The 12,303-nt window shown below is 45.7% G+C and overlaps 1 protein-coding gene across 1 annotated transcript in view; it reads right to left on the minus strand.

Moving 5' to 3' along the window:
• Positions 1–12,303, minus strand: part of LOC142804118 (stalled ribosome sensor GCN1-like) — a 344,986-nt gene that overhangs the window by 131,939 nt on the left and 200,744 nt on the right. Inside the window, exons 31-32 of the mRNA XM_075890700.1 lie at positions 10,238–10,456; positions 1,560–1,709 (exon numbers count right to left, since the gene is read on the minus strand). Coding sequence (XP_075746815.1) covers positions 1,560–1,709; positions 10,238–10,456 — 369 coding nt within the window. The remainder of the gene's footprint in view (positions 1–1,559; positions 1,710–10,237; positions 10,457–12,303) is intronic.

Raw genomic sequence — 12,303 nt, forward strand, 5'->3', positions numbered from 1 at the left:
GGCTTCTCTCCTGGTACCACGATGATTGGCAGGACTTTCCGCTGTCCCTTATAATCGACCAAGACCTCCGCTTGGCCTTTCACTTGTAGCGTCGCTTCGCCGTAAGTCTTGAGCTTCATCTCGCACTTCGCAAGCTGCGGCGGCTGCTTTAGCTGCCGGTAAACGCATTCCGGAAGGAGTGATACGGCTGCGCCCGTATCTACTTGCATCTTCACAAGCTGGCCGGCTATCTGTACTTCAACTTTATATGGTTGTTCCGTGCCCACCAGATACACACCGTGCAGCAGCAGCTCTGTGCCTCCGCTCGCTTCGTCACTCACGTTGTGGACGGTGCCAGGCGCCGGTTGCTTGCATCTGCACATGCGCGCCAAATGTCCCACGCGCTTGCAAAAATAACATTTGAATTTACGATAACGGCAGCAATGGGCGTCATGCTCTTGACCGCATCGATAGCAGCTTTGCATTGAACTGTTCTTCGGCTTGCTGGCAAACTCCGGTTCCTTCCCCGTCTTCTTTAGAGCATGAATGTCGGCATCCGTAGTCGCAGTTGGTCGGAATCCCCTCGACTCCCGCTCTGCTAGCTCAACGCTCTTAGCAAAAACGCAGGCCGATTCAGTTCCTTCCTCTTCAGTAAACCCGTCTGAATGGTGGAATTCCGTAACCCAGCTACGAACCGGTCCCGTAAAGCGTCGTCGAGAAACGTACCGTAGTTGCATTTGGCTGCCATGTGCTTCAGCGTGACTGAAAATGCCGCGACGGACTCCCCTTCTCCTTGGTACCTCCTGTTGAACTTGAACCGCTCTGCAATGACTTCACTTGAAGGCTCGTAGTGGCCACTCAGCACTTTCACCAAGTCCTCGAACGTCTTCTCTTCAGGTTTTGCAGGTAGAAGAAGGTCCTTGAGCGTCTTGTACGCTTTCTTTCCTATGGCAGAGATGAAGGCTGACTTTTTAAATTCTTCGTCTTGTACGCCGGCTACTTTGCAATAGTGCCCAAACCGTTCTACATACGATGCGAAATCTTCGTCTCCTTCTTCTATGAAGGCGTCAAATTCCCACATCTTCGCCATACCTTGCCTTTCGCCTTCCAGCTGTCGTTGCTCATAGGATCCGCCCCCGTCGTTCGGTGCAGCCTGTCCCACCCTCGTCGCCATCTGTTGTAGCCAGCGAGCAAGGCGACGCTGGACTCAGTTGGTGGCAAAGGTTTAATGTGTTAAGCAAGCGGCTCGCATGCCAATATAAGTACAGGCACATGACGTAGCCTGTGACGTCAGTACGGCGCGTCATACGTTGGCTACTACAGATTCGGCTTACAAAATCGCCGACATCAAAAGTAATCGAATAAATGTACACAACACCTTGGTTTGCCCTACCGCGTCTGCCGTGTCCGTGTGTTTTGAGAGCGGCGTTTGCTTTGAGACCCCACAGTGAACATACAGATTTATTTCCTCTGGTGAAATGGAGTTGCATTTGGAACATCACAGTGGCCCAGCATCGACTGTATTGCACACGGAATCTCGCAGCAGTAGTTGGCCCACTTTCCTCACGACAGCGCCTCACCTCGCGGACATACTGGTTGCTGTCGCCAAAGCAGAGCAGCAGGTGCGGCAGGACGTGCACCACGTACGGCTCAAAGAGGCGCCCGAGCACCGAGCAGAGCATCTCGAAGGCCAGCAGGGCACCTTCCTTGCGCCGGGCATTCTTCTTGTCCTGCAGGCAGAACATCTCGTTGAACTGAAGTGGTATACACAAACAGTCGCTGCCGGTGCACTCGTTCATGAAATAGACTGTTCCGCAAAGTCCGAATTTTCGCACCGAACAAAGTTAGATGAAATATAACCCTGCACCCAGCCCATTTAAAAAGACCAGAGTGCCCATCATTTGCACATGCCCTCGGCAACATTCTTGCACTGGCATCATGCTGGTCCTGTATGGCAAAGTTACAAGAAAACACAAGATGAAGCATGCCATGTAACTGATGTGTTTTTTGTTTGAACTTATCAGCCCTGTTTTACATTGCAAAGTGTTTAGGGGCAATATACTGTGTTACACCAACCAACTGCACAAACATAATCTTAATGTTGTAATCAGGTTACGAAAATTGCTGAACATTTTGGTATAGCACTCGTTATGGCATCAGCGAAAAAAAACTTTGCAGCATCGATATCACTTTCCTGGAAGCACAGTCTAGGTGCTGATTTAAATAAATTTGTAAGTGCAGACTGCAATTTTAGAGGTTCAGGATCAGATGAAAACACTGGAGTTCAAGAAGTAATCTTTATTATTTCCCACCACCCAATGGAACATCCAAAGCAAAAACTGATGACTAAGCCTGACTGATTTCGCAATGAATGCAGCCATCCTGTTGACTCAGCCTAGTTCCCTATTGGCTGTTTCAACAGCAACTGCCACTGTGGGCTAAAAACATAGTGCCTGCCTATGAGACCTTTCAATAACTTCGTCAAAATACAGTTGAACTCTGCCACAACGAATGCCGCTTCAACAAAATTTCTGCTACAACGAAAAATTCACGATTCCTCGTCAGCAGTCCATAGGAGTCAATGCATGAATATTGTCGCCACAACGAACACTTTTTCTTGGATCGTCACGCTTCAACGAAATTTTACAATGCAATTCCACGCTCAGATACTTATTTCTCCGCAGTAAACCCAATCTTTAACATTTTGATGCATTTCCAGAGCCTGAAAATGCATCAACAAAGTTTAAAAACGCATTGGCACCACCAGAAACCGCCGCTGTTCAGCAAGCATGGGCGCCGCCATTGCTCGATAGCGATGGCAATGAGACTGCCCTGCTTTTGCCACTGGTGCTTTTGAGCAGCAGACGACTCGAAGCTGAAGCTCAGTCGCTCAGTTTTCTTTTACACAGCTGCTGAGTGCAACCGCGGAACGATGCTTTTTCCGATTACTATGCTTATCATGTTCGCACTTTGCCAGTGTTATAACTACAGTAAAAGCTCGTTAATTTGGATTTCACGGGACCGGAAAAACTGTCCGAATTAACCGAATTAACGAATGAACAGGGAAAACAACATTTAAAATCAAGCTGCAAAGGCATACCTTTATTTGCTGAAGTATTTTCTAATTGTCGTCTGTGTTTTCGCGCAGATTCCGGCTGACATCACAATTTTTCTTAACTCTTCCAAATGGCCAACAGCACGCAAGCTGTCGGGAGTGTTCAGGCAAGCGTCCTCTAATATTAACAACACCTCCGAGACTTCCCGTGAGGTGCGATGAGGTCGCGGCTGTATCTCCTCGCATGATTCTTCGTCGGAATCGTGGTCTTCATGGGCGCCCGTGACATCATTAATAATCTCTTGATCGGTCAGGAAACCACTCGTGGCGACACCATGATCAATCGCGATGTAGTCCTGAAAGGTCACATCTGTGGGAAGGACAGCATCGAAAGCCGGGCAGTCATCGTCGTCGGACTTGGCTGACACCTCCTCGATGCCATCTTCAGCTACTGCCGCATGCTCGGGCCTCACAAAACCGCTGTGTCGAAAACAGTTGGCGATGACTTGCGGCGGAGTGTTTTTCCACACCTGGGCGATGATGTGCACTGCGCCGAGTAAGTCCACTTGATACAACTTTCCAGCTTCTGAGCATAGGATCATTCGCTCTAGCAGGTGCTTGCAGTACTTTGACTTCACGTAGTGAATGATACCCAGGTCCATCGGCTGAAGAGCAGACGTAGTGTTGGGCGGCAAAAAAACTACTTTGATGCTCTTCAGTTCGACTGTACAGTTATGGGCACTGCAGTTGTCAACAATCATAATTATCTTGCGGTCCTTCGACGTGAAGTGCCGGTCCAACTGCTGCAGCCAGCCACGAAAACTGTCCGATGTCATCGATGCCTTCCTGTTCGCTGTGTACTCGACAGGAAGGCTTTTGACGTTCATAAAACAACGTGGCTTAAGCACCTTCCCGACGACAAGTAGTGGCAAGCGCTCCGTGCCAGTCATATTGGCGGCAAGAAGCACAGTTATCCTTTGCTTGCACTTCTTGCCACCAGTGCACGCGTCCCCTTTGAAAGTCACCGTCTTGTCAGGCAGAGCTCTCAAAAATAGAGCAGTTTCATCTGCATTGAACACGTCACGTGGGTTCATATGCGGCGATGGGCTCCAGCAGCTTCACATTTCTCCACTCGGTGGTCACGCTTTCGTCAACACTGGCCTTTTCGCCGCACACACTCCTGAAGACAAGTTCGTGTCTCTCTCGAAACCTCGCAAACCACCCTTCTGACGCTTTGAACGATTCAATGTTCATCATTGCAGCGTACTTCTCACCTTGCGCCATGATGAGAGGTCCGCTCAAAGGCAAATGCGCGTTGCGACAGTCAGTAATCCACCGGAGCAAAGCTTCTTTGAGCTGGGAATGAGCTGCGGTTCGCAACCGCTTTCTAGAGGAATGAAACTTCTCGCTTTCAAAGGATTGTCGAATTTTTAACGTACGTTCCCAACGTGCTCCGCTTCACGTTGTACTTAGTCATAAACTGCTGTCGCGATTTGCCGTTCTTCAGTGCTTCCAAAATTTCCACTTTAGTCGCCAAGTTCTTCGCGTCGTAGTTCTGCCGCTTTTTCGGCGTTGCCATCACTGTAGCGCATGATGGTGGTGGCATGCAAATACGGTCACAATGGAAGAAAAAGAGAACTCTGCAAGAAGAGATGGTTCCGACACGACAACACAAGGGAAAATGGCGTCAGAGGCGCTGAGTGGAGGAGAAAAAAGACGCCGACGTTCGGTGACGCTGCGATCGCCCCCACTAGTTGATGATGATGGCGATGCCACTCAGGTTTCGGTTTCACTCCAGTGGTGCCAGCGCTGCTTTATCACACTTTTGTGTATCAGCAGCCGTCAGCATTTGTCTGAATTAAGCGGTGCGGAGCCGAATTCCCGACGAAATAACGAAGGTTTGGTCCCATAGAATAACATGCACTTTCGCCGGTACCAATAGAGCCGTCCGAATTATCCGAATTTCCTAATTAACGGGTGTCGAATTAACGAGCTTTTACTGTAATCAGAGTGCATCAACAAAATCAGCCAGCCATGAGTAATGGATGATAAGAATGGCATAGAATAATGTAAAAGTCACCGCTCCACAATACCCTGCCTCCATGTTGGCGTTGTCACAGACTTTTGACGGTGCACAGCTTAAAGAGGGACGCGGGTCTTAGAAAAGTAAAAAATGGCCAAAAAATCGATTTTGAGAAAAACGCATTTTTCGAATCTTTGAACCTATAAGCACCTCTCCTCAAATTATTAACGCTAAATTCGATAAAAAACTAGGTTAAAATCTATTTTCAAACCATCACGGGAGTCGCAAAACAACCCGCAAAACAGAAAATTTGTTCGAACTTCCCGCGCGCGCCGCCAGCGAAGCAGTCGGCGGATCGGCGCCATCTTGGGCTTGTTTTGAAGCTGGTTCCTTTGTGCGCGTTTTGCGGGCTCTCAAAATAGCTTAGCTCCAACAGAACGACTGCCCTCCTCCGTTTTGCGAAGCCGTCTGCTGGACCGCTGATTGGCTAGAGCGCGGCACTACTGGAACCATTCAAGGTCGTGTCGACACGACGTTTTACTCTGCGGACGAGTTCGCCGAGTGCTCCATACGTGCTGCGAATTTAAAAGAGTCCCTGGCATCGCAGTGCGCGACAGCACGAAAGTTTGAGCTGCTGGACGTTCAGCTGGAGGGCGACGACAAAGAAAACGGCACGCAATTTGCCATTGTTGATATAGAAGCGATAGACTCGCTATTTGGACTTCTCCCCTGCCCCAAGTGCGGCTCAAAAAGTATGACTTTCTCCAAGAGAAAAAGAGACTATGGGCTGTGCTCAAAACTCGTGCTCGCATGCCACAGTTGCGACTTTCGCGAAGAACGGTTTTCTTCACCGAGAGTTGCCGAAAATAGCCAGGCCAAAGTAAGGCCTTTTGAAGTGAATTTGCGTGCCATGAAAGCGATGAATACTATCGGCAAAGGGGCAACAGCTCTGACGGACTTTTTTGCCGCGATGGATATTTCGCATCGAGGGCTTCACTAGAAAACATATCAAAGCCACATGAAAATCATGCGGGAAGCCTACAGTGCGAGTGCTGCCGAATGCGAATCCACTAGCATTGCCCGCGCCAAAGAACGCTATGCGGAGTTTGGCAATCCACCGGGCAACGTCGACGTCATTTATGATGGCACGTGGCTTACCCATGGACACAGCTCCCATATCTGTGTTGGTTGTATAATTGAAATGTACACTGGTTTAGTTATTGATCACGTTGTACTTTCAAACTTTTGCCTGGGCTGCGCCACTGGACCAAAGGAAGATGAGGAGGGACACGCTGCTTGGCTCGTCCAGCACGCCCCTGTGTGCCAGAAAAATGTTGACTGCAAGGCTGGCCAGATGGAAGTAGAAGCAGCCCTACGCCTCTTCCGACGCTCCTCAGAAAAGCATAAGCTTCGGTACACAACAATGCTTTCAGATGGTGATAGCCGAACCTTTCATGCCCTCACTGAAGATGAAGTTCATGGATACATAAAAGTTGAAAAAAAAAAGACTGCATCAACCATGTGCACAAACGAATGGGGGCTGCCTTACGAACGCTCACCAAAAAGAAAAAAAGCTCAAGGTGGGTCACTTGGCGGAAAAGGTAGGCTCACTCAAGACAAAATAAAGAAAATTACCTCTTACTATGGCTATGCCTTGAGGAGCCACAAGAGTGATGTGCCAGGCATGAAAAAGGCTGTGCTGGCCACACTAAGGCACATGTCATCAACAGACGAGGCACCCAAACATGACCTCTGCCCTGGGGGAACAGATTCATGGTGCAAGTTCAACAGGGCCATAGCCAATAGTGAGGTGCCTCCACCGCACAAGAACAGCCTGCCCGATTTCGTCTGTGAGGCACTAGAGCCTGTGTTTATGAGGCTTAGCGACAAAGCATTGTTGGAAAGGTGCAGAGATGGGATCACCCAGAATCCTAGTGAGAGCTTACACGCTACAATTTGGCAACAAGTCCCCAAGACCACCCATGCCTCACTGCGCAGCGTAGAAAGAGCAGTGGCTGAAGCCATCAGCCGCTTTAATCAGGGGGCCACGAAGAGCAATGAAGCAATTGCTGAGAAGCTAGGCTACAGTGCAGGAAATCTCTTCATGCGTCGTAGCCTTGAAAAGGATAAAACCAGGCTTCACAAATCGCGGAGGGAGCACCTGCAGAGCAGTTCAACAAAGGCAACACTTGCAAAGCGACATAAGCCTGCAAGAGACACTGCATACAGCCCTGGCATGCTGTAGAATTGTAAGGATGTCTGGGACAAAAATGTGTGTTTTACTTGACATAGTGTTTTATGTATAAAAGGGCGATGTTTTTATATATAACATGTGTCTTCCTTTGGTTTTCAGTGCACTAGAACAGCCACAAAGTTGTAGACTGGGTTTCTTATACTGATTCAACGGCCAGTACACAGTTTTTAAATGAGCTGTGGCAAATATTTTGGGAAGGTGCATTGACACATTTGGTACAGCCATACTCACATAATGTAGAGCTATACAACGGTGCCATTTTTATTGCTCTAGCTTCACTTTAGCAAAAGTTACAGTTATTAGAAACTTTAAAAGCGTTTTTCTCAGTTCAATGTTTTTGTGCACCACACTAAACCTTAGGGGTTTTTCTTATATGTTACTGTAGATTGAGAATGACAAACTTGGTATCATTTTATTTGTAATAACATTACCTATGGGGTGATGCTATTTTGATTACTCTAGAAGCATACTGTTAATTACAATTATGGATAGTAATGAGCGAAAATTGAACAGAATATCCATTGTAAGTGCTGGTCTGTTTTCTTACATATATAATGCCTAAAATTAATAAAAATAGCATCACCCCATACAGAAAGCCCTCAGCATTGGGGATATGCATTTATTTTTTTTTTGGATCTGGCTTGATTAAGTTGCCAAAAAGCCCCCAATGAAGTGCATAATTACTTAAATTACAGATGTTAATACCTTTTTATCCACTGAAGCTATTTCAGAAACAATTACATATTTGAAATCAGCATGAAAAACTGTCCAAGATGGTGAGGTTTGGTCAAGATTGAGCCAAAAACAGAAAAAAAATTTTAAAGACCCATGTCCCCCCCTTAACCTGTTAATGCAACTGTTTGGTTCGTTCAGGAAGGCAGTTTTAGGCGTTGTTTCAGCGTGCTTTTCACCATGGCCTCGCTATGCATGGGTGAGAAATGACGTCGTGACACTGCTGGGAAAGAATAGGAGGCAGCGGACATTTTTTGAATTTTGAGAATAAACGTTCCTTTGTTTTGCTAGCTCAGATCAGCTATGCTTTTTTTATTTCACTACAACGAAATTTTTGCTTCAACGAAATATTTCCGTGCCTCGTCAGTTTCGTTGTAGCGGGATTCGACTGTACACCGTTTTTGAACTGATCCCATCATGATCGGTAATTGCGAGCCAATATTCATTCAAAATGGAAATGCCTGAAATGTATCTCCCATATGGAAAGTAAAGTACAACCTTCTCCTGCTTCGTATGGCCTGAATGAGCAGACAGCAGGGTTCATGCTCATTTACATGACAGAAATTCGAGGGTTCTCAAGGACTTTTAAAGCTACACGCATGAATTTTCAAAGGCCACTTTGTCTGTTCGAAACCCAATTGACAGATCTTCCAGGGAGGATGCAAGCTTGAAACAACTAGAATATAACAAAAAAGGGTAACATCGCTGGAGCAAACATCGAAAACATGGCTCTAATAACATTTTCTTTCTAGAGAACCATCAATCATAGTTTTTTAGAGGTGCATATATAATCTCTTTCAGAAGTATGACAAGATGCAAACATTTATTCAAATAGGCAAAGCTAGAGAAACAGTTATTAAGCTAATATTAAGCTAATCCTTGCTGTTTCTCCTGTATTTTTATATCAATGTCCACTATCTCCAGCTGCTTGGTGTTAGCAGTCTTCCTAAGGCTGTTTGACTTGATATTGCACGTCAAGTCGCTAGTTGCCTCTGCCTCTTCTGCATATTAGTCGGCTGTAACTGCTGATTCCGTAACAGTGAGTTCTCATTTCTTTCTGGGTTTTTTTTTTGTAAGAGTTTCGACCTCCTCCTCAATGCAACATTTCTTTTTCAAATCCTCCTGCCGCTGCCTATTGTAAGTTTCCAAAAATGCGCAGTGTTGTCCGCCGCAGTGGGGCAGTCGTTACGGTGCTCGGCTGCAGACCCAATGAAGGTGAAAAGGTAGAGGCCCGTCTAGTGTGCATTGTCAGTGCATGTCAAGGAACAATAGATGATCAAACTTTTCGAAGCCTTCCAATACGGTGTCTCTCATAATAATATTTTGGTTTTGGGATGTAAAACCCCAGATATTATTGTTATTAAATATGTGTGGTTCCTCGCAAAAGCTACTGGTGGTTTCAATTTTTTTTTTTTTGGTAGGCACACTAAATATGCAACTTACTACATTCACAGCATCACAAGTAATGGTCTGTGAAACGAGCAAAATGTTTATTAAAAATTAAAAAACAAATGTAAATTCAAGAACTTCCAAAAACTTTCAAGGCGTTGAAAACGCACTTTTCAGCTTCAAGGCTTTTCAAGGATCTGCATGAACCCCGAGACTGTAACTGATATTGTCAGGCAATACGTGTATTGTATTTATTCGAAGCTAAGAAGCACCATCTTTCTGGTAAAATCAATTCAAAATTGCCTACACATAAGAATCAAGCACGAAATAGGAACCATATTTGCCGCACTGACAGAAGTCAGGACAGAATCAGGGTCCCTGCCATCCGAAAACAGCAACAGAGCATGTTTTGTTGTCAGTTCGCATATGTTAACTTCAAGCTCAATTTCACATGTATAGATTATTTGTACCCAATAATGTAAAAGTACTGATGTGCCACTTTCATTAGAATTCTCATATCAAATCAAAACTATACTGTATGTCAATGACACTTGCATTCTTATCATTCACTTTTTGCATGCTTTATGTTCCCGTACATTGGAGGCAAAAAAGAGGAGATCTTCAGCTGCCTGCCGGCAAGGAGTAGTCTCTAGAAGCCACAAAAGGGAAGTATCTGGACCTCAAAAAGCTCCTCGTAGATTTCATTCACACAATATCATTATGAGGCTCAAAAAACTTTGACCACCTGGTGTTGTTTTGGCAACGCATATCCTTATAAACGAATGGTACCAAATGTGTTCCGAACCTGGACAGCCTCGGTGAGGGTGTTCATGATGTCCAGCTGCTTGAGGGACAGGATGCCAAGGCCCCGCACAAGTCCAGCCAGGCCGTAGGCCGCGCCCCTCCTCTCGCCGTACTGCTCAGAGTTGAGCAACTGGTTGAGCAGCTTCTGCACCAGCACGGGCGCTTCCTCCTTGATGGCCGGGATCAGAGGAGGCAGGCAGGTGGCCACTGCCTCTTGCACCTGGGCAAGGCATGCGACAAGCACATTTCATTACACTGCCACACGATAATATGCTTTTTCCAAGTTCTTTATTTTCTTCCTTACATAACCATAGATTTGTACATATTTGGAATGATTACAAAGGAAGGCTAGTTTCCGATTCAGTGTTAAACATAAAACAGACAGCTTAGGTGCAGCATTTAGCAGTACAATATTCTACTGTATCTCGAGATTTATAACAAACAAGTCTTCATGAAATATGCTTGACTGATCAATGTAACCATACTGGTAGGCTTGTGCGAATATTATAATGGTTCAAATACAGTCGCCGACCGTTTATTCGGATGCTGAAAATTCGGACATGCCCGTTTATTCCAACATCTTCATGGCACCACCACTCTCTCCATTGATCCTAATGTAAACTCACGACCGAAAATTCGGACGCCCCACTGTGCGCCATTCGATTATTCGGACTCCATTTGACTGACCGGATGCGTCGCCGTACGCCATTACATGCTGACAGCAACGTTAACAATACGTTTCCTAGGTTGCCAGCACTGATATGCTGCACTACCTATGTGTGAATGTCGGGCCAGTGTCAAAATGCACGCAGAAATCGCCATTGCCGATTTCAAAGGCTATGTGTGGCGACGCTGTTTATTTTTTAGCCAGTCTTTGTTTATTTTATTTATTTATTTACATAATACTGCAGACCCAGTGAAGGGCCCAAGCAGGAGGGACGTATTTACAAAGCTCGTAATAAGGACAACAGAAGATCAAGAACATAAAAAGCGCGAAGAATAAGGACATAACTCAAACAATGAATAAGAAAGACATTTAACACTTTAACAATACAGGTCAAGATACAATATGTTCAATTGAGTCTATGCTATTTATGAACAATGCTGGTAATTGATTCCATTCGGTTACAGTGCGCAGGAAAAAGGAGAATTTGAAAATGTTAGTTCTAGCATTGAAGGGGGTTAGAGAGTCGGCATGCCGGTGTCTTGTTCTGCGAGTGGTGAGTGGTTGGATGTATTGTTCTGGTCTCATTGACAATTTGTTATTCTTGAGAAGATAAAAAAATTTTAATCTTTGGATTTTATGTCTTAGTTCTAAGGTTGGTATGTTATGGTCTCTCATGAGTTGGGTTGGGGAATCGCTCGAACGGTATTTAGAGTAAACGAACCGAACCGCTTTATGCTGAATCATCTCAAGTGCATGAATGTTAGTATTTTATTATTTGTAGGCTTGGTCCCCACCACTTTGTAGGTGGCGGCCAAGCCAAGCCACCTACAAAGTCTGTTCGCTGTGGCATTTGACGTGTGTCAACAGTAGTGTCAGTTAGCTGCTTCTGCGGCTAGGCCTGGTTCGTCTTGTTCTTTGTGTTCTCGTTCTCTTGCATGTTCCGTGGCGTGCTGAAATGGCTCCGACGCCACCCGTTGTTGCGCCGTCGGGAGTGAAGAAACGCGGCCAACGTGGGAGCTACAAAGACGCTCACGATGACGAAGAAAGCGGAGATAATCCGCCAGGTAGAAGGCGGCCGACCTCAGTTTGAAGTGGCTTGAGAATTTTCTATTTTCAAGCAAACCGTCTCTAAAATGTGCATTTGTGCAGACATGACAGTTTTTTTGGGCGATAGGGCCTATAAAAGTGCTTTTTTTTCCGAGTGAATCCGTTTTTTCGAACTCCCGATTATTCGGACTTTTTGGCGGTTCCCGTCAAGTCCAAATAAACGGTCGACAACTGTATTCGAACGAATAGTAGAGTATTTGAATTCCCTTCGACTCGAATTTAAATTACTGCAAATTTTGAAGTATTCATAATAAACGAATAGGTGTATAGTAGGCTAGTACGAATATTCGAAT

Source organism: Rhipicephalus microplus, chromosome 3 (genome assembly GCF_043290135.1).
Source record: "Rhipicephalus microplus isolate Deutch F79 chromosome 3, USDA_Rmic, whole genome shotgun sequence".
NCBI lineage: Eukaryota > Metazoa > Arthropoda > Arachnida > Ixodida > Ixodidae > Rhipicephalus > Rhipicephalus microplus.